Source organism: Rhinolophus hipposideros, assembly GCF_964194185.1.
Source record: "Rhinolophus hipposideros genome assembly, chromosome: 13".
Taxonomy (NCBI): domain Eukaryota; kingdom Metazoa; phylum Chordata; class Mammalia; order Chiroptera; family Rhinolophidae; genus Rhinolophus; species Rhinolophus hipposideros.
This window is the reverse complement of record NC_138059.1, coordinates 57,288,789-57,310,263: the sequence shown is the minus strand read 5'-3', so window position 1 is coordinate 57,310,263 and position 21,475 is coordinate 57,288,789. Positions and strand designations below refer to the sequence as shown.

Genomic DNA, 21,475 nt, shown 5'->3' with positions numbered 1-21,475 from the left:
AGATGCATAGTAGTTATTGCCACAGGTGGACCAATGCTAACAGGGGAGTCAGCCACCAATTTTAATAATGCTGGGGGCAGCAGACCAGGCATGAATACACCACTCTCAACTGGAAATAAATGAAGGGAAACAAATTACTGACACTTGAATTTCAAAGACAGCTATAATGTTAGAGAAAAACAACCCTAGGTGCACTAGGCAGATCCTATATACATTTCATAAACAGAAAACACAGGAATTTAAATTAATTGTTCATTTACACAATTAAGAGTTAGTGAAGGTATCACCTCTTTCCATTAGACTCTTTCTACATTGTCCTTCCAGGAATAGGTGACACTATACACACTTGGGAAACACGACCACTGTATTGCTTCCTGTGTGGGACACATGCTTGCCTTACCCCAAAACCCAAGGCAAATGGGCGTGCCTGTGACCTATGCCCTGATCTCTCCCCACGTGACTGGACAGAGTAGGACCTAATAGTAGAAATACATTCAAATTCTTCAGTGATTAAATTCTCCTGGTAAAAGACAGCTTCTTAGATTGAATTTTTTTAAAAACATGGCAATGGGCTATATGAAAAAACACAGGCCTTAAAAAGAAGTGACATAGATAGTAAGGCCAAAAAAACAAGAATGAAGAGTTAACTGATTAACTACTCAGGAGAGGGACTTAGATCAGTTGGTAACACGGAAGACGTGTATACCTTCCACCCATAATCCTACTTCAAGGTTTCTCTCCAGAACTCTAGCACATGTGTTCCAGGAGGCAGGCACAAGAATAATCCATGAAATACTGTCTTTTACAACACAACAACAAAAAAAATCCACTCTAAAATTTCCTTAAGTGGAAAGAAGGGGGAAATTGCAGTACAGTCAAACAATAGAATATAATTAAAATTAAACCAATCAAGCAATTAATATCAACAAAATTGAGCAAAATATATTAATACAGATAAATCCCTAAGAATAATGTTGAACAAAACGTTTCAGAACAAGTACAATTCCATTAATATGACGTTTAAAAAACCCTGATTCCAAGAAAAACTAAAAGCAGACAAAAAGTACATACGAGGCAAACATGAATGAAAAGTTAATGTTCAAAATTAATATCAAACACTTAAATACCAAAACTACACTACCAAATACACAAAATGTGAAAGTGGAGAGTAACTTAATGACAAAGCAATAATTAACACTCCAGCAAGCTATAAAGACCTGAGTCCATATACACCTTACCACAAAGGAGTCCTCAAATTTACTGGGGAAAAAAAATTTAATCTGACAGAACTACCAAAAAAAAAAAAAAAAAAATCCATTATCGTAATAGGGTATGTCAACATCTTGCCCCAAAACTCAAGCGACTATTAAGAATACAGAAGATATGACCCACACAAACAGCAAGCTGAATCTAACAGAATGTACCGCGAACACAAGAATACACTTTTCAAGCACACATGGAACATGTATAAACACTGACTGAGAACTCGTCTACAAAATTAGCCTCAAACACTGAAGAATCAATACACATAGTCTATATTCTCTAAGTGACATAAAGTCAGAATAATGAAAAGATTTTAAAAAAAGAAAAAGCATATTTAAAACCAAAAACACATATTCCTAATTAGCTCAAGGATTGAAAGAGAAGCCATGAGAGGAAAACAAAGATTTCAGAGTGATGAGTTTCCCAAGACTTATTTACACAGTTTTCCTTGGATTCCTATGAGCCCTCTTTAAATCCATATCAAACCTCTTTTCTTAAATTAGTTGGAGGTTTCTGTTCTTTGTAATCAAATGGGTCCTTTCCTAGAACAAAATCCTAGAGTCTTTCTAAATCATTAGTGGACTTGGATGGTCATATAGATTAAATAAGGCCAAGCTGCAAAAAAATGTAGATACCTGGAAAAAAATGTATCTTGATAAATAATTTTGAATGTTGTTAAAATAATGTTGCTAAAGTAAGGAACTTTCCATAAAATATGGAGACACAAACAAGTATAGTAAGTACAAGAAAACACCAACATATGCTAGGAAACAATGAGAGTCAAAAGTAGCAGACTGAGATTATCAGCTGGCGACAAATGAGTAAGCTAAACAGGCATGTGGAGGGGAAAAAGACCACAACATATTAGTACATACGAGGGCAAAAGAAATTATCTTTGCTGTGAACAACATTACTCAAACACTATACAGCACTGGTCAAGTTTGGGTTAGTTTTTCACATGCATATGGGGACAGTATAGAAACATTCAAAGATGCAGGATAAAAAGTGAAGATGAAATATTAACCACTTCTTATTCAAGACAGTGCCATACATATTACTTCATTCCATTTTATAGATGGGGACACCAAGACTCAGGGCAATTAAAGAGGTTGCTCAAGCTCACATAGCTGGTAAGGAGCAGAGAAAGGACTTAATCCTTGTTTTATACAGAGGACAGTTCTGCCCCATTTTACACGAGTGGAGGTCGGTGGTTATCTGTTTTAACAAAGGGAACGAGGGACTATGTACTCCCATAGCCACTCAACAGACAAAACAGTTAGGACCAACAGAAGAGGACTGATAGGGGATTTGTGGGAATCAGGAGATATGTATAATATGGGAGAGAGCATGACTTTGGAGTAAGAAAGACCTGGGCTCAAATTCCAGCTTGGTCAGTTGCTAGTTGTGTGATGTGACAATTTGTCTCCCTTTCCTCATCTATAAAATGGAGTCTTCCTCATGGAAATCACTGTTCAGGCTCAATGAGTTATACCTCATTGAGGGCCCTTTATGTAGTATAAATATACTAGTTGCTAAACAGTATATTCTTCACCAGATTAAGACCCATTATCAGTTATAATTAAGAACACGCATGCACATACTTTTTAAAAAAGCGATGGATAATATAATTAGGGGCAATGAGCGGTTTTTCTGTGTGCACTGCTTAGTGCTAAGTACAGTGTTCACTTCAAAAAGGTGTCCACATCATGTCATTGTCAAGTATTAATGTTGCTTCAGACTTCAATTCCTGTTTCTCCTTAGCCCTCATGTAGGCAGAATAATGCCCCGCCGTCAGACATATATGCCCTAATACCCGGAACCTGTGACTATGTTATAAGGCAAAGGGGACTGTGCAGATGTGATTAAGATTACAGACTTTGAGATGAGATTATCCTGGATTATCCAGGTAAACCCAATCTAAGCACATGAATCTTTATAAGTAGAAAGCCTTTCCCAGCTTCAGTCAAAGAAAGGGGACGACCCAATAATAATCAGAAAGAAATGACACTAGAAGAACTTGATCCCTTGTTGGCTTTGAAGATGGAGGAAGGGGCCACGGGCCAAGCAATGTGGGTATGTGGGTGGACTCTAAAAGCTGGGAACAGCCTTCAGATGACAGCCAGCAAGAAAACAGAGATCTCAGCACTACAGCTGCAAGGAACTATATTCTACCAACACCCTGAATGAGCAAAGACCCTCCAGAAGGGAACTCAGCCTTGCTGAAACCTTGAAGTTAGCCAGATGAGAGACACATGTCACACATCTGACATGTTCATGTAGAACTTCAGAAATGTAAGATAGTAAATTACACAAAATGAGCTGCTAAGTGTGTAGCAGTTTGTTACGATAGCAGCACAAAACTAATACATACCCTTTCTCTCATTTGCATTAAAAAAAACTAAATTTTTTTTTTAACGTAAGTGCCCTTAATAGTTTTTGAAACAGAAATAAATGAGTTCGTGCATGAGGCTACCCAGCAGAGGCTACCCGGCACACATTTATGGTTTCCTGAAGCACTCTCGCTGTGCCAGGCAGTCTTGCTTTCAAGAACTTCGCTGCAGGATGCATCCATCAGTATTTATTTTCTTCCTTTTCTCCCTCAGATTTGGCCAGAACAGTTAACTGTCAGCCACGCCTGAAAATGGGAATATTTTGGAGAAACTGGGAGAAACTTGAAGAGCTACACCACATCTATGAAAAGTAAAAGCTTATGAGGTGGGGGTAAAAGGAGGGAAGGAATAAGTAATTTGCCCCAAATGACATAGCTCAGTTTGTTCATCTATAGAATGGTAACTTCATAAATCTGTTGACAGATTAAAAGATAAGAAGCTTTCACTATTGTGTATGTACTATAAAAAGTGTGGAGAATTCCTCGTGAGAATCTACTACATGGACATAGTGCCAAACGCTAATGTGATGGAGAATTCTATATAAATTCAGCCTGGATATATCTTAGGCATGACTTAAATAAAATCCCAGAAAGCAGAAAATCTGGCAAGAGAAAAGAATCAATTTCAGAAAAATAGGCAAAAAAGGCCTATGACTGACCAGTAGAGAGGAATGTCATAGTTCCACCACTTCGAACAACACCTTAAAAAAATACAGATGTCCAGGGCTCGCCGCAGGTTTACTAAAACAACATCTCCAAGAATGAGTTACCAAACAGTGCAGGAACTAAAGCGGGGTGATTACGTGTGTACGACAGCAGAGGGAATCTAGCATCTTTTTGCTAGGCAGCCTTTAGGTACTATTGAAGAATAACACCTAGAATGTAGAGTATTTTAAAACTTGAAATTAAACAAGGTTTATGAAATCAAATGGGAAAGTTTCATGTAGAAAATGAAAGGTTAGAGAGGGGGACAAGGCAGGTCAGAATGTGGGTGCTTGTTTTGCAGCAAAGGACAAAGCCTCTCAGACTGAAGATGAGTAGAGAAAAACAAAATGGAGCAAGCACAGCTGGGCCACAGAGGGAAAAACAGCTGAGCTGGCAAAATGAAGACCTGCTCAAATAAAACAGCAAAATTACTGGCTACTGCAAGAAGAGGAGAGCTGGCGAGATAAAATGGGGGAGGGGAAGCAGTGGGATGATAAAGGAGAGAATTAATTTCATGTTGGAGCAGGAGTAGGAATCAAGTGGAGACAAAAAGGACAAGAGCACCAAGGAAGAAAGAGGGGCATTCTTTGGGATGAGGAGGAGGTAGGTTCACTAAGAGAGGTGAAGAAAGGGAAAAAGGAATGAGAACACAGGGTCACAACCTCTATGGTGCAATATAAATTCTCCGGAGCAACAACATTATTAGGGGAAGCAAGAAGCAAATAAACGGTTAGGAGAGAAAGAGAAAAGGAAAGGCTGGTCAAAAATCTTTAAAGACTACACATAAAATGTATAAAACAAAAATCTAAGTATAACAGAAATATATTGTTTATATCTTAGATGACATTAAAAGGTTATGTTTCAGACATGTTTAGCTCTCTGATTTAATGAAACTACTAAACACATCTAAAAACCGGCAAAACTAAACAATATAGTTTCGGGATGCTAAGTGACACAACTATGAAGAAAAGCAAGGGAAGAATTCACACAGAATTCAGGCCAGTGGAAGCCTGAGAATGAGGGAGAGGTATGTGATGAGGATCTATATTCCCTTAGCATGTGTGTTTGATTTATTACTTTCTTCAAAACAATTAAACTATGCATATAGATATGTAAAATATGCATATTTCATAAATTAAAAAATTTAATGGATTTGTTCTACCTCTGAATTTCCCAGTTTGTTTTTTAATTTTTAAAAAAATTAAAAAATTTTTCAGTTAGAGTTGACATACAATATTGTATTAGTTTCAGGTGTACAACATAGTGATTAGACAGTCATATTGTGGGGACAGAGTCCCAGAGAGCAGTTTCCAAGCTCTCGGCCTCACGTGGGGAGGTGCTGGCCCGGGTAGTGAATGACCATCAACTGTGATTGGTTGGCCACCAGCTGTAACCGGTTAGCCAATTGGCTACTGATGTAACTGCGGGACTGTGTTGATTGGTTGGCAGGCAGAGAAGTGAATGGCGCACTGAGGATCGTGTGGCTACTACTGCGTGTGTCTCCCCAGCCACCAGAGAGAATATAGTGGTATGATTTCCCTATCTATGGCTCCGGGGGTGTTCCTTTTTGGCCTCACCATATCCTGCATTCTTATGTGGGGAGCGGGACCAGAGACCCCGCAGGCCGCCCCGCACGACAAATGGCGGAGCGAGCAGGGTCCCCAGCACGACACATATAACTCATGAAGTTAGCAACCATCTGACGCCATACATAGTTATTACAATATTATTGACCATATTCCCTTTAATGTACTTTACATCTCCTTGAATGTTTTTATATTTGGCAATCTGCATCTTAATTCCTTCCCCCTTTTCATCCATCTCCCCCAAACCCCCTCCCATTTGGTAACCATCAATTTGTTCTCTATCTATGAGTTTGTTTCTGTTTTGCTTATTTTGTTTTTGAGATTCCACATATAAGTGCAATCATATGGTATTTGTCTTTCTGCCTGACTTATTTCACTTAGCATAATATCCTCTAGGTCCATCCATGTTGTTGCCAGTTTTTTCCACCGTTTGTTTTCTGAAGATATTCTAGCAAACTTGCTCAAATCAAAATATCTGGGGGTTGGGACATCCAATCTCTTTTTTTTTTAAACACCCTAGGTGATTCACAAGAATCTAAAGAAACTCAACTTTGAGTCTCTCACAGGAAGCTTCCTTCCTTCTGTTACAGCTCAAGCGCTAGAGAATCTCATGCCATTCCTTTACAAGTCCTCTAGGATTTTGTTCCTGCCCTCCCTCTGTATTTTCAACCTTTCAACCTCAAGTCTTCCATCTTAAAACACATACACCAGCCAACCTGATCTTGCAATCAATTCTATACTTGTTCTTTCCTTCTTTCAGACTCAAAGTCTTCAATAAAATGGATCTATTTTTAACTTCCCAATATCTCTCTTTTTAAAACCACCAGTAATACATGTGAGATTGACAGATTGAACTGCAAACATGCACTTCCAACTACCTACCAGACATCTCTCCTCCTACCCCACCTAGCAAATCCCTACTATTTCCATTTCAGCTCAAACATCACCTTTCAGGTAAAGCCTTGCAACCTCCCCCAAAGGCCCATCCACTTATCTATTGAAATTTTTTGACACTGAAAGGCCTACTTTTACATTTACAACAAAGACAAAAGCTTTCCAGATAAACAACAAAAAAAGACTATTTAGAATCATGTAGTGAAGGCAGTCAAAAGGTCAACTTCTAGTTATAAGAAAAGTAAGTCCTGGGGACGTCCTGTGCAGCATTGTGAGTATAGTTAACAACACTGTATTGTACAGCTGCAAGTTACTAAGAGAGTAAACCTCAAAAGTTTTCCTCACAAGAAAAAAAAAATTGTAACTGTACTAATGGATGTTAACTAAACTTGAGGTAATTATTTCACAATACATACATATATCAAATCATTATGTTGCACACCTGAAACTAATAAAATGCTATGTCAATTATATCTCAATAAAAAATATATATTCAGATGATATAATAATGTACAGCCAGGCTGGTCTTGTTTATTTTTTTATATAGTACTTCTCCTCAAAAGACTTTAAGGGGGGAGCCAGATGGCGCAGTTGGTTAGAGCACAAGCTCTGAACAACAGCATTGCTGGTTCAATTCCCACATGGGCGAGTGAATTGCGCCCTCCACAACTAGACTGAAGACAACAAGCTGAGCTGCCGGAGGGGCAGCAGGATGGCTCAGTTGGTTAGAGCGTGAGCTCTCAACAACAAGGTTGCGGGTTCAATTCCTGCATGGGATGGTGGGTTGTGCCCCCTGCAACTAAGATTGAAAACGGCGACTGGACTTGGAGCTGAGCTGTGCCTCCCACAACTAGACTGAAGGACAGAATTGGAGCTGATGGGCCCTGGGGAAAACACACTGTCTCCAATGTCACCCCCCCAAAAAAAATTGAAAAAAATATTTTAACAACAACAAAAAAGCATGTGGGGGAGAAAAGAAGGAGGAGGAGAGAATGAAGGAAGAGAGGAGGGGACCAGTATGATGCAATAAGGAGTGGTGGGGTTATCATCTTAAAAGAATGAATAGGAGTTGGTCAGGTGAAAAAGTTTTGACCTAAAGTTTCTCTTCTTTTTCTTTTCTTTTTTTTTTTTGATGGGGGGAGAGGGGGTGTGCACAGCAAGAAGGGGCATTTCAGATAGAACACAACAAGGTTTGTGCTTTTGTGTGCCTAGTTGAGTGCCAGGGAAGGCAAGGGAAGGTTAGTGATGAGGTTAAAATGATAGGCAGAATTTTAGGAGTAACAATTACAGGTTTATTACAATTTTTCTCTTCCTCTATACTTAATAATTACCTGCTTGTGATATTAGGCCAGGCTTGTTAAAAACCAATTTTCACTTTATATTTGATTTAATGAGGGAAGGAAACATGGTAAAGGATTTCTGCCAAAGTCAATTGTAAGAAAGTGGCAGAACTGGGCTAAAAAATTCTGCTGTCAAGTTACTAATGTATTTTAATAAGCACACAGTGGCCTGTTTGGCTATTCTTTCATTACTTTAATGTATAGGACTTTCTACTAGGTTCTTGCTGAAATACAAAGCCATACAAAACACTTTTTCTGCCCTCAAGAAGTATATAATCAAACATAGGTGCCTACACAAGTATCTATAGAACAGTCTGGGATTAATATCAGAAAAATGATACAAACTGAGACACATCCAGATAAGGAGTAATCACTTTCAGCCAGCATACCAGGAGACGCCGGACACATCAGAAGAGCTTACTATAGTACGTTGATTCTGAAAGCATTATGGAAGACCAGGGTTAGACTTTGAAGGGCTGTTGCAACTCCCACAGAGCAGCAAAGACCAGAGAAAAAGCACAGCAATCAGCCCCTGGGCCTCACTGGCAAGGTAAGGAATAGTGAATAATGGGAAAGAAGGTTAGAAAAGTCAACAGAGGCTAACATATGGAGTTCCTTGAAGGTGAAACAGAAGAATGTGAGCAAAGGAATAGCCTCCTGACAGCCATGTTTCAAGAAGATAAATCTGAAAGGAAACGATACAAGCTGAACTGCAGTGGGGAGAAAGTAGCGCTGTATAGAGTCCAGTGTCAGGTGTTCAGGGCCTGAACTAGGCGGTTAACAACAGCAATGCCAAGAAAGAAATGTGTTCTTTTGAATTGCCTGGGGATTGTGTGTGAATGAGGGCAAATTCCAAGAGAATACCAACTTGTTAATATTTGTAGCCCTACTACTCCCAACACAATGCCTTACCCGTAGTAGATGCTAAGTAAGTAAGCATCCTGCCTTGAAGGCAACTTGCAAAGACTAATTTGAATCTTCATTATTGCTAACGCCCATCATCTTCTCCCTACTTCTGAAACCTACTCATAGGACAGTTAGCGTGAAGACCCTCTCCAATCTTGGTTTTACAACCTAAACCAAATGTTGCCAGTAGGCTTTAGAACCCCACTTCCTTTTCCCTCAAAATATGCCAGAACATTTTTAAAAGCATATAAATTTGCTACTAAACATGTGCAAAACACTGCTTTTCCCAGGATTTCCTGTAGAAAACCATCCAGTTTCCATACACACTACAACAAAAAACTTGCGGAAAAATTGTTAGTTATAGCAGAAAGTTTTTCTTTTAGGCAGCAGTCAACATGCTTCTTGTGTTACTTATCGAATCTGCTAACTCACTAGTGCAACCACAAGTTGCAGCTTACATTTCCAAAGTTGTGCAAAGGGTCCAAAGTTGTGCAAGAGTCATCACTGAAATTAGAGTCTGGTATATTAATAGTTACAACACCTAAAGAAACCTCAGTGTTATTAGAGTCAAGCAATACCAAAATCACAGGTATTAAAAAATATTTTAGCACTTTGTTTACTGTCTGTGCAATATCCTCCGATGTTATTTGAAGTGAGCATAATTCAATTTCTTTCTGCTTCAGCTACCAGGTCACCTGAAAATTGGCACTTGTGACCCTGGATTTGATCTATCTTAAAAACAACAAAAAAAATCGCAGTGTCTCCGACACACATACACACACGCAAGCTCACACGCAGAGCACACGCAGAGCACTGACGGGCCCTGCACTACCACCAAATAAGCCGAGTTTACACGTGGCAAGAGTCGACAGAACTCTTTCTTGCTTTAATGACCTCGAAAGGGGTTTCCCATCCGTCCAGTAATGGGATGTGACTTATTCTGATTTGGGAGTTGAAGGTGTCAGGAAGAAAACAGTAATTTTCTCTAAAGGTTTCTTTCTCTTCTTCTCCGCTGGCTGTGCCGAACCAGGGCGCGCGCTGCCCAGGCCTTGGAAGATGCATGTAGGTCAGACAAGGTGGGCCTGTTCAGGAAGCCCGAGACCCTCCTCCCATCACCTCCTGCTCTCCTCCGCCTCCCTTTCTCTTTCCCGGACGCTGCCAAGCGGCCCAAGGTGACGGGGCCTCGGCGAGGGACTGCAATCCACGGCGCCGGGCCCTGACGGCGCTGGGCTGGGTGGCCCGCCTGTCACACACCTCCCGACCGCGCGTCGCAAACGGCGGCCCGGCCCCCGGCTGCAGCACCGCTCCGGGCGGGGGCCGCGGCCCAGGCCTGGACAGGCCGCGGCCGCTCGCAGCGCCCACGTCACCAGCTCCAGCACTGCGGAAATGGAGCGGCGCAGCCGGGAGGGAGGCGCCGGGCGGCATCGGCGCCCGCGCCGCGCCCCGACGCCGTGGGCCCCTCAGCCGGGACCCGCGGGTCGCCGACACCCGCCCGGCAGCGCCCCAGGCCCTCACCTGTGTCGCCAATGATGATGTACTTGAAGAGATAGGCGTACGCCATCGCCACGGCCGCTCGGTGCCAGGGCCCACGGCTCCTCCTCCGGCTACTGCTCCTCCTCCTCCTCCTCCGCGCCCCTCACCCCGGCGCCGCTCGGCCTCGAAACGCCAGGCCCCGCCCGCCGCCGCCGTCAGCCGCCCGGAGTGAGGGGCTGAGAGGGAGCCAGACAAACTGACACCGCCAGAACCGAGTAAGACAGCGCCCGGCCGCGCACAGTCGAACAATAACAGCCTCCTCAGCGTCTCCGCCCCGCCTCCGCGCCGACCCGGAAGTGCTGCGGCCGCCGGCGCCGCGGGAGTAAAGGGGCGGAGCCTGTCGCCGGCCGGAGCCACGCCCAGCAGAGCCCGGCCCAGTGCAGCGCCCAGCGGGCCGCATCCCGTCCGCCCGGTCCGCCCGGCGCTGGGCCGAGCCGGCTGCTTGCCGGTCGTGCCGGCACGTTTGAGCTAGCGACCCTGGGGCCCAGAGACGCTGGGGGAGGGTGGGGAGGGTTCGGTTCCGTCGCTGTGACGTGCGCGACTGTCGCGTTCTTCCGCCCTTCGGAAGGGGAGCGAGGCACGTGGGGGGAAGGTCGGGTTCCGCCCAGGGCCCCGCCCTGGGATCGTGAAGCGGTGTTCGGAAATGCGGGAGCCGCCCTGAAGTGGGTTGGAGTGCGGCGATAGTTCTGTGTTTGGAGACCGGGCCTCGGCAGTGAAAATGGAAGTGGTTGTGTCCTCGAGACCGTAAATGAGGGAATGTGAGGTAAATGATGGTATGTCCCTGCGGTGGAATACTATGCGGCGAAAACAAGGCTCAGTGTATAAGTATGTATGTGTTAGTTACAGATGCTATATAACAACTATAATATGTAATCAGTTATGTTTGTAAGTTATATTTTGTTATATAAATACATTTTTTTTTACCATTGCGTAAAGTGCTAGGAATACACTTAAATAAATACCCTGTGTGTCAAGTCAGTCTTAAAGGAAACACAACGGGCACCAAGGGGGTGAGTGGGATGGGAGCAAGATCTACATTTCACTGAATCATTCACGTGTGGTTTGGTATTTTTTTCTGTGTTCGTGAATTACCTATTGAAAAATACGTTTAAAGGAATAAAAACTTTTTTGTTCATTGAACTAACACTGAGTATGTGCTTTGTTTCGTGCACTGCTAGGCATTGCAACTCAAGGCAGACCCTGTTCTAACGGGGCACAGATTTTGGAAGAGGGAGTAGAGGACAGAGTAAGTGTCAGGATAGGTTACCTAGAGAAGATGATGTCTGAACCAGGCATATCAGTGTTAAATAGGAATGTGTCAAAATGACAGAAGTTTAAGGAAGGGGATAGAAGTTCAGGCAAAGAAACAGAATGAGCCATGTTCATGGATCTGCTCAGGGGAATTTAAAGTTGCATAATGGGGAGAAGTGACTAGGATTTAGTGGCTTGGTTCCTGTTAATAGTCTCCTCATTTGGGATCCTTCATTATGTAATTCTATTGACATCTTCATGTGGTTGGTTGCCACATGATTTGAATGGCCGCATAAGTGTGAACTCAGGTGTTTTCTGGAGTACTTGGAGGAGAGTTTTACTAATGATTCAAGGATTATTAGCCTACAAGAATTTGATAGGAAAAGTGACCGGCAATTGCATAATCTGGTTCATTCATCTGTAGCTTGGGGAGGAGAGGTCCCTGCCCAAGGCCTCTAGGTTCCAGAGGCCATTTTGTCCCTCCCATTTGAATGCCTTAACTCAAGTCTTTTCCGGTGATAGACATGTAGAATGGCCCCTCCTTCCAGGAAAATCTCAGTTCTTACTGTTCTCAGAGGTACGGCCTTTACTCATAGTCCCAGCAGGACAACTCTATCAATCAGCATGTTACACAAAAGCCCAGTGTCCTTAAGTCTTAAGAGTCTAGAACATCCCCATACTGTTGGAGAAAGTGAGTAGCTGAAGATGTCACTGGGGCCAGGTCATGCAGGGTCTTGTAGCCATGTCATTATGCAGATAGAACTTTATCCAGTGGACACAAGGGAAACTGAAGAGAAAGGTCAGAATTGGGTACGTAAAAATCATAGAAATGGCTGTAGAGCTATAGAAGTAATGCAGTTTAAAGAAAAGAATTTAGGAAACCTGGCTTTTGATTTTGGCTCTGCCACCAATGGTTGAATCATTGTGACATACCATTTGGCTTCTTAAAGTGTCTGTACTCATCTATAAAGTTAAGTGTTACCTAAGTGCTCTGTTCCAAGTCTGAAGTCCCTGAATTTTATGTTTATCCAACCTCCAGATCTAAAGCCACCTGTAAAGTAGGTAGTAATCCTCTCATGAAAATGTCAGGGCCACAGCAGTCAAATGTATGTTGTTCTTGCATAGACGTAAGATGCATTACTTATTTGTGCACAGGAATTGTAACGATCAGTTGCTGCAGAGCAGTGTCATCTCATGAAAAAATTGACTCCTTTTTCAAGTCCTTCCCTGAGCCTCAGTTTCCTTATCTGGAAAATGTACATAATAACTGCCCCACACAGTCAATTTAGGGTCAAATGAGATAATACCTGTGGAGATATTTTGTAAATTATGAAAAAAATATATACTAATACGTAAAACTCTTAGTGCTGTATAATTTTTTTAAATTACCTTAAGGAAGTAAAGGCCAAATCACAATATAAATTCAGTTTTTAAATCAGCTCCATTCCTATCTCTATTTCTCTATCTTTATTTTTTTCCTACATGTCCTTCATACTATTTTGTTAGGTTTTCTCTATGCCTATACGCTGTTTTAAATCCTCTTTGAAACAATACAGTGTACACATAAAAACCACACAAACTTTTATTTTAAGCATTTTATTTAGACCCCCAAATCCAAAAACATTTTTCAAGAAAAATTTCTCCAGCAAAATGACAGAAATAAATCTCTCTTACCTTAACTTGTAGGGTACTTCCTGGGATTTTTCCATTCAGTTTTATTTTTAGCTATTTCACCCTCTTGAGGATGAATTCCAATAAACTCATCTCTCAGTCTTACATCACGTATGGTCTGAAGGTCATAACTGTGAAATATAAATATTGTAAGACAACATTCTCCAAGGTCTTGTTCAATTTCTCCATGACATTTTAAAGTACAGTATTATATTGGAATTTTGCATTTAGTGCTCCAAGCCAACTTTTCATGAGTTTACATTTTCTCTGGTTTTGATTCCTCTGAGACTGTGGGAAGAGAGGTAGAGTGGAATGGCATGGGAGAAAGATGGTGGCTTGGAATACTGTAATCCATAGTTTCTTACTTTGATTTTCATGGTTTCTCTAGCCAGTTCTTGAATGAACTCCAGGGGCTCTGATTCTCCAGAAATGGTATGCAAAATGTTGTATGTAATTGCATATAATTTTATGGGAGAGATTCTTACATGACTCCTGCCCTAGAAATAGTTAAGAACCACTGTGAAATGCCCTCTTTCAGCCATTTCTAAATACCACGACAGAACTAATTTTCAAGCAAATACTAATAAACTCAGTACCAATTTTGCAGAAAGAAAGAACTAGTTTCAAATCCCAAATTTCCCATCTATCAATTGAGTGATCTTGGATAAATTCCTAAACTCTCAGCCTCAGTTTTCTTGTGAGATGACATAAAGTATCTAGGACAATGTCAAGTTCACAGTGGACATTAAATAAACATTGAAATCATTTCCCCCTTCCTTTCATCCTCTCCTTTGTCCTCCACCTCCAACCTGTCACTAATAACTGTAAGAGTTAAATGAGACCAAAAGACCCTCTGACTTAAAGGAGATTAGCGTCTCCTTGTGCTGAGTCATGAGTGGCTTTGGCCTGATGAAGGCTACAGGAGAGAGGTACTGTGTTATTTTAGAGGACAGAATTTTGTTCTGAGAAATGAGGGTAGATTTTATGGAAGGAGACCCATTTAAGCTGAGCCTTAAAGGACATCATCTTTCATAGTTATTGCTTTAACCTACTCATTCTAGATGCTTCAACAGCCCTCTTCATTGTACTTTATTCACCTTATCCACCTGCTCTGCCATTTATATTCTAGTTGGTCAACCTACTTAATATTTTGTTTTACTTTACCATTCATGACTTATTTTTGACCACTTGTCAAAGCCAGAAATGCTGTTTTCTCTCTTCCATTTCATTCTGCTTATCCTTCAAAAACTTTCCTAAAGAGTCAAAATGATCACATAGTCACATCCTTACTCAATGTTTGTGGAGGTGGATGAAGAAACTTTCTTTTACATGTAAACTATTCTTTTTACCAATGGACCGATCATTAGTAATACAAGGGACCTACATAAGTGCGTGGAACAGAGAAACAGTGAATATTGGAATAATAATAAGCTTATTTTATAAAATGGTAGATTAAAAATATAGCTACATAAAATTTTTTGAATTAATAATAAGAAAACCTCAAAAGTTAGTTAAAAACCAGAATAGTGTTCTTAAAGTAACTACTTTTCTAAGTGCTTAACATTTGCTTAGTGCTTTCAGCAGAGAAAGTGTTCTGGAGAAATACCTAATATTGGATTCCAGGAGGCCTGAATTATAGTCTCTTCCCTGCCACTACCTAGCTGACCTTGAGAAAATTATCTTCAAGCTCTTTGTCATATGTTCAATAAAAATAATAATTTCAGAGGCTTACATAACTGAATTGCTGGGAGGTAGATGTGAGAGACTCTGAAAAGAACATTATTACTAGGAGAATGATGTGAATGAAAGATTTTCTGTACATGTATCTAAGTATATTAAAAGACCAACTATATAACATCAGTAATATTTCCTTATCAGCATTGCTGTTTTGTTTTGTTTTGTTTTTATCAATAGAGACTAGACCATGCAATTACCCCAAACGCTACTCTTTATTTATCTTTAATGTGTTCTATGTCTCGTGTTAATTGGCAGGTGTTCCTTGTTTTGGAAAAGTTGGGATGGGAATAAGAATGTGGATGTAGGAGGAGTATACTTCACATTGTGCTGAAGAGAGAACCATTTACGACTCCTGTAAGTGCTTCAAGTTCTTTTCATCTTTATCCCTAAAACTCTTTAAATTTTGATGAAGGTAAATCAATTTTCTCTCCATTTTTGAGGAAATGATGAACTAGCTCTGTCCTACTGGGAGGTGTGGCCAGAGAAAACATGTCACTGATGACCTTTGTGTAAGATGGGATCTTAGAAAATAAGTGGTGCAGGGAATTGTAAGATCACACTTCAACCTTTTTGTATCTCCCTTCCCTCCTATCTAATCTTTATCTCTGCTTTTAACAATCTCATTGTCAGAATTTTTGACATGTGGAGTGAGACAGAAAATGACCAGCACAGGGTCACATTTCACTTCTAATCTGGAGTATTTTTCCAAACTTCCATATTTAAAAAAAATAAAAGTTATTAAAAGAATAAATTTTTTCTTCAAAAATTGAGATGATATCTAAAGGCTCACATTTAAAAATCTGCCAGGCTAATTTAGATTTGTGCCAAGAATTATATCTGCACTTCTCCCAGTATTGCTCTTTTAAAAATTTCAATTTAAGGCACTTGGGGATCAATTCTCAAGAATTTCTTCAAATAAACAGATCATGAGATAGTACACTACAACCTTAAAACAGCAATCAACATTTATTCTTATACAAGTTTTGTGCATCAGAAACCTAGGAGCAGCTTAGCTGCGTGGTTCTGGCTTGGGGTCTCTCATGGGGTTGCAGTTAATCTGCAGTTCTCTGAAGGTTTGATTGGTGCTGGAGGATTTACTTCCAAGATAGCTCATTCACATGGCTTTTGGCCAGGTGCCTTAGTTCTTCACCAGATGGATCTCCCATAGGACTGCTTGAGTGTCTTCATGACATAGAAGCTGATTTCTCCCAGAGAGAGAGAGAGAGAGAGAGAGAGAGAGAGAGAGAGAGAGAGAGAGAGAGAGAGAGAGAGAGAGAGAACAAGGCCAAAACCTCAATGTCTTTTAAAACCTAGCCTCAGATATCACTCCTGCTCTATTCTTTTGGTCCCATGGACCCACTATGATACGTAGGAAGGGACTGCATGAAGGTATTAATACCAGAGGCAGGGGTCATTGGGAGTCATCTTAGAAGCTGGCTACCGCAACCTAAAGAGATCACGAAAAACAGGGATCTAATAAATGTCTAACCATCTGAAATCAGATACATTTTGGATCATATCAGGTTTATTTAACCTGTCTATCAACAATAAAATTTTACTATAAATAGATTAGTGTATAAAGAAGTTTATGACAGGCACAAGAGCCAAATCACATTTAAGCAGTCAACCCTCACGCAGCAGAACACCCTGTGATGGGCAGAGCCAAGTCTCACAACTAGTCAGCCTAGGAGTTAACCCCACCTACTCACAAGCAAAAAGCAATTAAAGCTCTTCTTTAACAGGACAATATACACAACACAAGAGTCACCTTTGGAGCACACGCAGAGGAGAAGAACGAAGTAGTGCAAGTCAAATATAAAGGACACATACTACATAAGATAACCCAGCAAGAACTAAGAACTCTAGGGGATCTACCTAATACATCGAAGCAAACACAGAGAGTCAGCCAGAATGGGGAAACAAAGAAACGTGTCCCAAATAAAAGGACAGAATAAACCTTCAGAAATGGAACCAAATGAAATAGAGGTAACCAACCTATCAAAGACAGAGTTCAGAACACTGATGATAAGAATGTTTAAGGAGCTTAGAGACAACATGAAGGATGTAGAAATCATAACATAACCAGTTAGAACTAAAGAACACAATTACTGAAATAAAGAACTCACTTGAAGAAATTACCAGCAGGTTAGATGAAGCAGAGGATCAAATCAGCGACTTAGAAGACAAGTTAGCAGAGATCACCCAAACAGAACAACAGAAAGAAAAAAGAGTAAAAAACAATGAAGATGGCTTAAGAGACCTCTGGGATAACATCAAGCGCAACAACATGCGCATGATAGGAATACCAGAAGATGAAGAGAGGAAGCAAGGGATTGAGAACATATTTGAAGTAATAATGTCTGAAAACTTCCCTAACCTGATGATGAAGGAAACCAACATACAAGCCAAGGAAGTGCAGAGAGTTCCAACCAGGATAAACCCAAACAGGTCCACACCCAGACACATTACAGTTAAAATGGCAAAGCTTAAAGACAGAGAATCCTAAAAGCAGCAAGAGAAAGACAGAGGGTTACATACAAGGGAACTCCCATAAGACTATCAAAGCCTTTTCTGCAGAAACATTGAAGGCCAGGAGGGAGTGGCAGGAGATACTCAAAGTGATGGAAAACAAAGGCCTACAACCTAGATTGCTTTATCCAGCAAGGCTATCATTTAAAGTTGATGGAGAGATAAAGAGCTTCCCAGAAAAGAATAAGCTAAAGGAATTTATTACCACAAAGCCAGGATTGCAAGAAATACTAAAAGGACTTCTGTAAATAAAAGAAAGATGAAAACAATCTAACTAGCAATTTAAAAATGGCAATAACTATGTACCTATCAATAATCACTTTAAATGTAAACAGATTAAATGCTCCGATCAAGAGACATAGGGTGGCTGAGTGGATAAGAAAGCAAGACCCTTGTATATGCTGTATACAAGAGACTCACCTCAGATTAAAAGACACAGGCTGAAAGTGAAGGGTTGGAGTAAGATTTCATGCAAATGGAAATGAGAAAAAAGCTGGAGTTGCAATTCTTATATCTGACAAAATAGACTTTAAAATGAAGAACATATTAAAAGACAAAGATGGGCACTATGTAATAATAAAGCAATCTATCCAACAAGAGGACATAACCCTAGTAAACATCTATGCACCCAACATAGGAGCACCTAAATATATAAAACAGATATTGACTGACATAAAGATAGAGATCAACAGTAACACTATCATAGTAGGGGATTTCAACACACCTCTGACAACAAGGGACAGGTCTTCCAGACAGAAAATCAATATGGAAACAACAGCCTTAAATGAAACATTGGACCACTTGGATTTAATCGCGAAACTGCACAATACACGTTCTTCTCAAGCCCACATGGAACATTTTCCAAGGTAGACCATATGTTAGGCCACAAAACAAGTCTTGATAAATTTAAGAAAATTGAAATCATACCAATTGTCTTCTCTGACCACAGTGCTATGAAATTAGAAATGAACTACAGCAAAAAAACTGGAAGACACACCAATTCATGGAGGCTGAATAATATGTTACTAAATAATGAATGGGTCAACCAGGAAATCAAGGAAGAAATCAAAAGATATCTCGAGACAAACGAAAATGAAAACATGACGACCCAAAATCTATGGGATGCCTCGAAAGCAGTCCTAAAAGGGAGATTCATAGCATTGCAGGCCTACCTAAAGAAACAAGAAACATCACTAATCAACAGTTTATCTTCACACTTAAGGGACCTGGAAAAAGAACAGCAAAATAAGCCCAAAGGGAGCACAAGGAAGGAGATAATAAAGATCAGAGCAGAAATAAATGAAATAGAAACCAGAAAAACAATACAAAAGATCAATGAATCCAAGAGTTGCTTCTTAGAGAAGATAAACAAAATGGACAAACCTTTAGCTAGACTCATTAAAAAAAAGAGAGGACCCAAATTAATAAAATCAGAAATGAAAGAGGAGACGTGACAACAGACATTGCAGAAATACAAAAAATTTTAAGAAATTACTATGAGGAACTACAAGCCAACAAATTTGACAATCTGGAAGAAGTGGACAATTTTCTAGAGGCGTACAACCTTCCATGGCTAACTGAAGAAGAAACAGAAAACCTGAATAGACTGATTACCACCAGGGAAATTGAATCAGTAATCAACAATTTTCCAACAAAAGCCCTGCACCAGATGGCTTTACAGGTGAATTTTACAACACGTTCAAAATAGAATTATCACCTATGCTCCTCAAGCTCTTCCAAAAAATCCAGAAGGAGGGAAGACTCCCAAACACTTTTTACGAAGCCACTATCACCCTGATCCCAAAATCAGACAAAGACACTACAAAAAAAGAAAACTACAGGCCGATATTCCTAATGAACATAGATGCAAAAATCCTCAACAAAATAGTAGCGAACAGAATTCAGCAATACATTAAAAAGATCATACACCATGATCAAATGGGATTCATCCCTGGTATGCAAGGGTGGTTCAACATCCGCAAATCAATTAATGTGATACACCACATTAACAAAATGAAAAATAAAAATCACATGATCATATCAATAGATGCAGAAAAAGCATTTGATAAAATCCAGCAGCCATTTATGATAAAAACCCTTAAGAAAGTGGGAATGGAGGGATCATATCTCAACATAATAAAGGCCATATATGACAAACCCACAGCTAACATCACAGTCAATGGGGAAAAGCTAAAACCATTCCCCTAAGATCAGGAACAAGACAAAGTTGCCCACTTTCTCCACTTCTATTCAACATAGCGCTGGAAGTTCTAGCCGCAGCAATCAGACAAGAAAAAGAAATAAAAGACATCCAAATTGGTAAGGAGGAAGTAAAATTGTCATTACATGCAGATGATATGATACTATATAGAGAGAACCCTAAAGACTCCACCAAGTAGCAGGATGCAAAGTTAATATTCAGAAATCAGTTGCATTTGTATATACCAATAATAAAACATCAGAAGGAGAAATTAAAAAAGCAATCCCATTTACAATTGCTCCAAAGACTATAAAATACCTGGGAATAAATTTAACCAAAGAAGTAAAAGATCTGTACTCAGAAAATTATAAGACACTGACGAAAGAAATGAAAGAAGATACAAATAGATGGAGACACATATCATGTTCATGGATAGGAAGAATTAATATAGTTAAAATGTCCATACTGCCTAAGGCAATATACATATTCAACACAATTCCTATCAAACTACCAACGATGTTTTTCACAGAAATAGAACATATAATCCTAAAATTTATATGGGACCATAAAAGACCCTGGATAGCCTTTGCAATCTTGAGAAATAAGAACAAAGTGGGAGGTATAACAATACCTGACATCAAATTATACTACAAGGCTACAGTAATCAAAACAGCATGGTACTGGCATAAAAACAGACACGTAGATCAATGGAACATAATAGAGAGTCCAGAAATAAATCCATGCCTACATGGCCATTTAATCTACGACAATGGAAGCAAGAACGTATAGTGGGGTAAAGATCGTCTATTCAATAAATGGTGCTGGGAAACTGGACAGACACATGCAAAAAAATGAAGCTGGACTATCTCCTTACACCATATACAAAAATAAATTCAAAATGGCTTAAAGACTTAAATGTAAGATCTGAAACCATAAAATACCTAGAAGAAAATATAGGAAGAAACTTCACAGACATTACCTGGAGTAAGATTTTTACTGGTATATCCCCTCGCACGAGGGAAGTAAAAGAAAAAATAAACGTGGGATTACATCAAACTGAAAAGTTTTTTCACAGCAAAGGAAACCATCAATAAAACAAAAAGGGATCCTACTGAATGGGAAAAGATATTTGCCAATGATATATCTGATAAGGGGTTAATATCACAAATTTATAAAAAACTCAATGCAACTCCAAAAAACAACTCAATTAAAAAATGGGCAGAGGAGATGAAGAGACATTTTTCTAAAAAGGACATACAGATGGCAAACAGACATATGAAGAAATGCTCAACCTTACTAACCATCAGAGAAATGCAAATAAAAACCACAATGAGATACCACCTCACCCCAGTCAAAATGGCTATCATCAATAAATCAACAAACAACAAGTGCTGGCGTGCATGTGGAGAAAAGGGAACGCTTGTGCACTGTTGGTGGGATTGCAGATTGATGCAGCCACTATGGAAAACAG

At 40.0% G+C, this 21,475-nt stretch overlaps 1 protein-coding gene and 1 long non-coding RNA gene across 2 annotated transcripts in view; one reads left to right on the top strand and one right to left on the bottom strand.

Annotated features, from left to right (window-relative positions):
* The window catches only part of RAB2A (RAB2A, member RAS oncogene family), an 87,571-nt gene extending 76,631 nt beyond the window's left edge, over nt 1-10,940 (bottom strand). Inside the window, exon 1 of the mRNA XM_081070901.1 lies at nt 10,599-10,940. Within this exon, the coding sequence (XP_080927027.1) occupies nt 10,599-10,644 (46 nt within the window). The 5' untranslated portion in view covers nt 10,645-10,940. The remainder of the gene's footprint in view (nt 1-10,598) is intronic.
* Nucleotides 10,941-11,236: 296 nt separating this feature from the next.
* Nucleotides 11,237-18,888, top strand: LOC308506906. Its single transcript, XR_013994789.1, has 3 exons — nt 11,237-11,389; nt 15,531-15,629; nt 17,018-18,888. It is a non-coding gene; the product is annotated as an uncharacterized lncRNA (long non-coding RNA).
* The last annotated feature ends 2,587 nt before the right edge of the window (nt 18,889-21,475 follow it).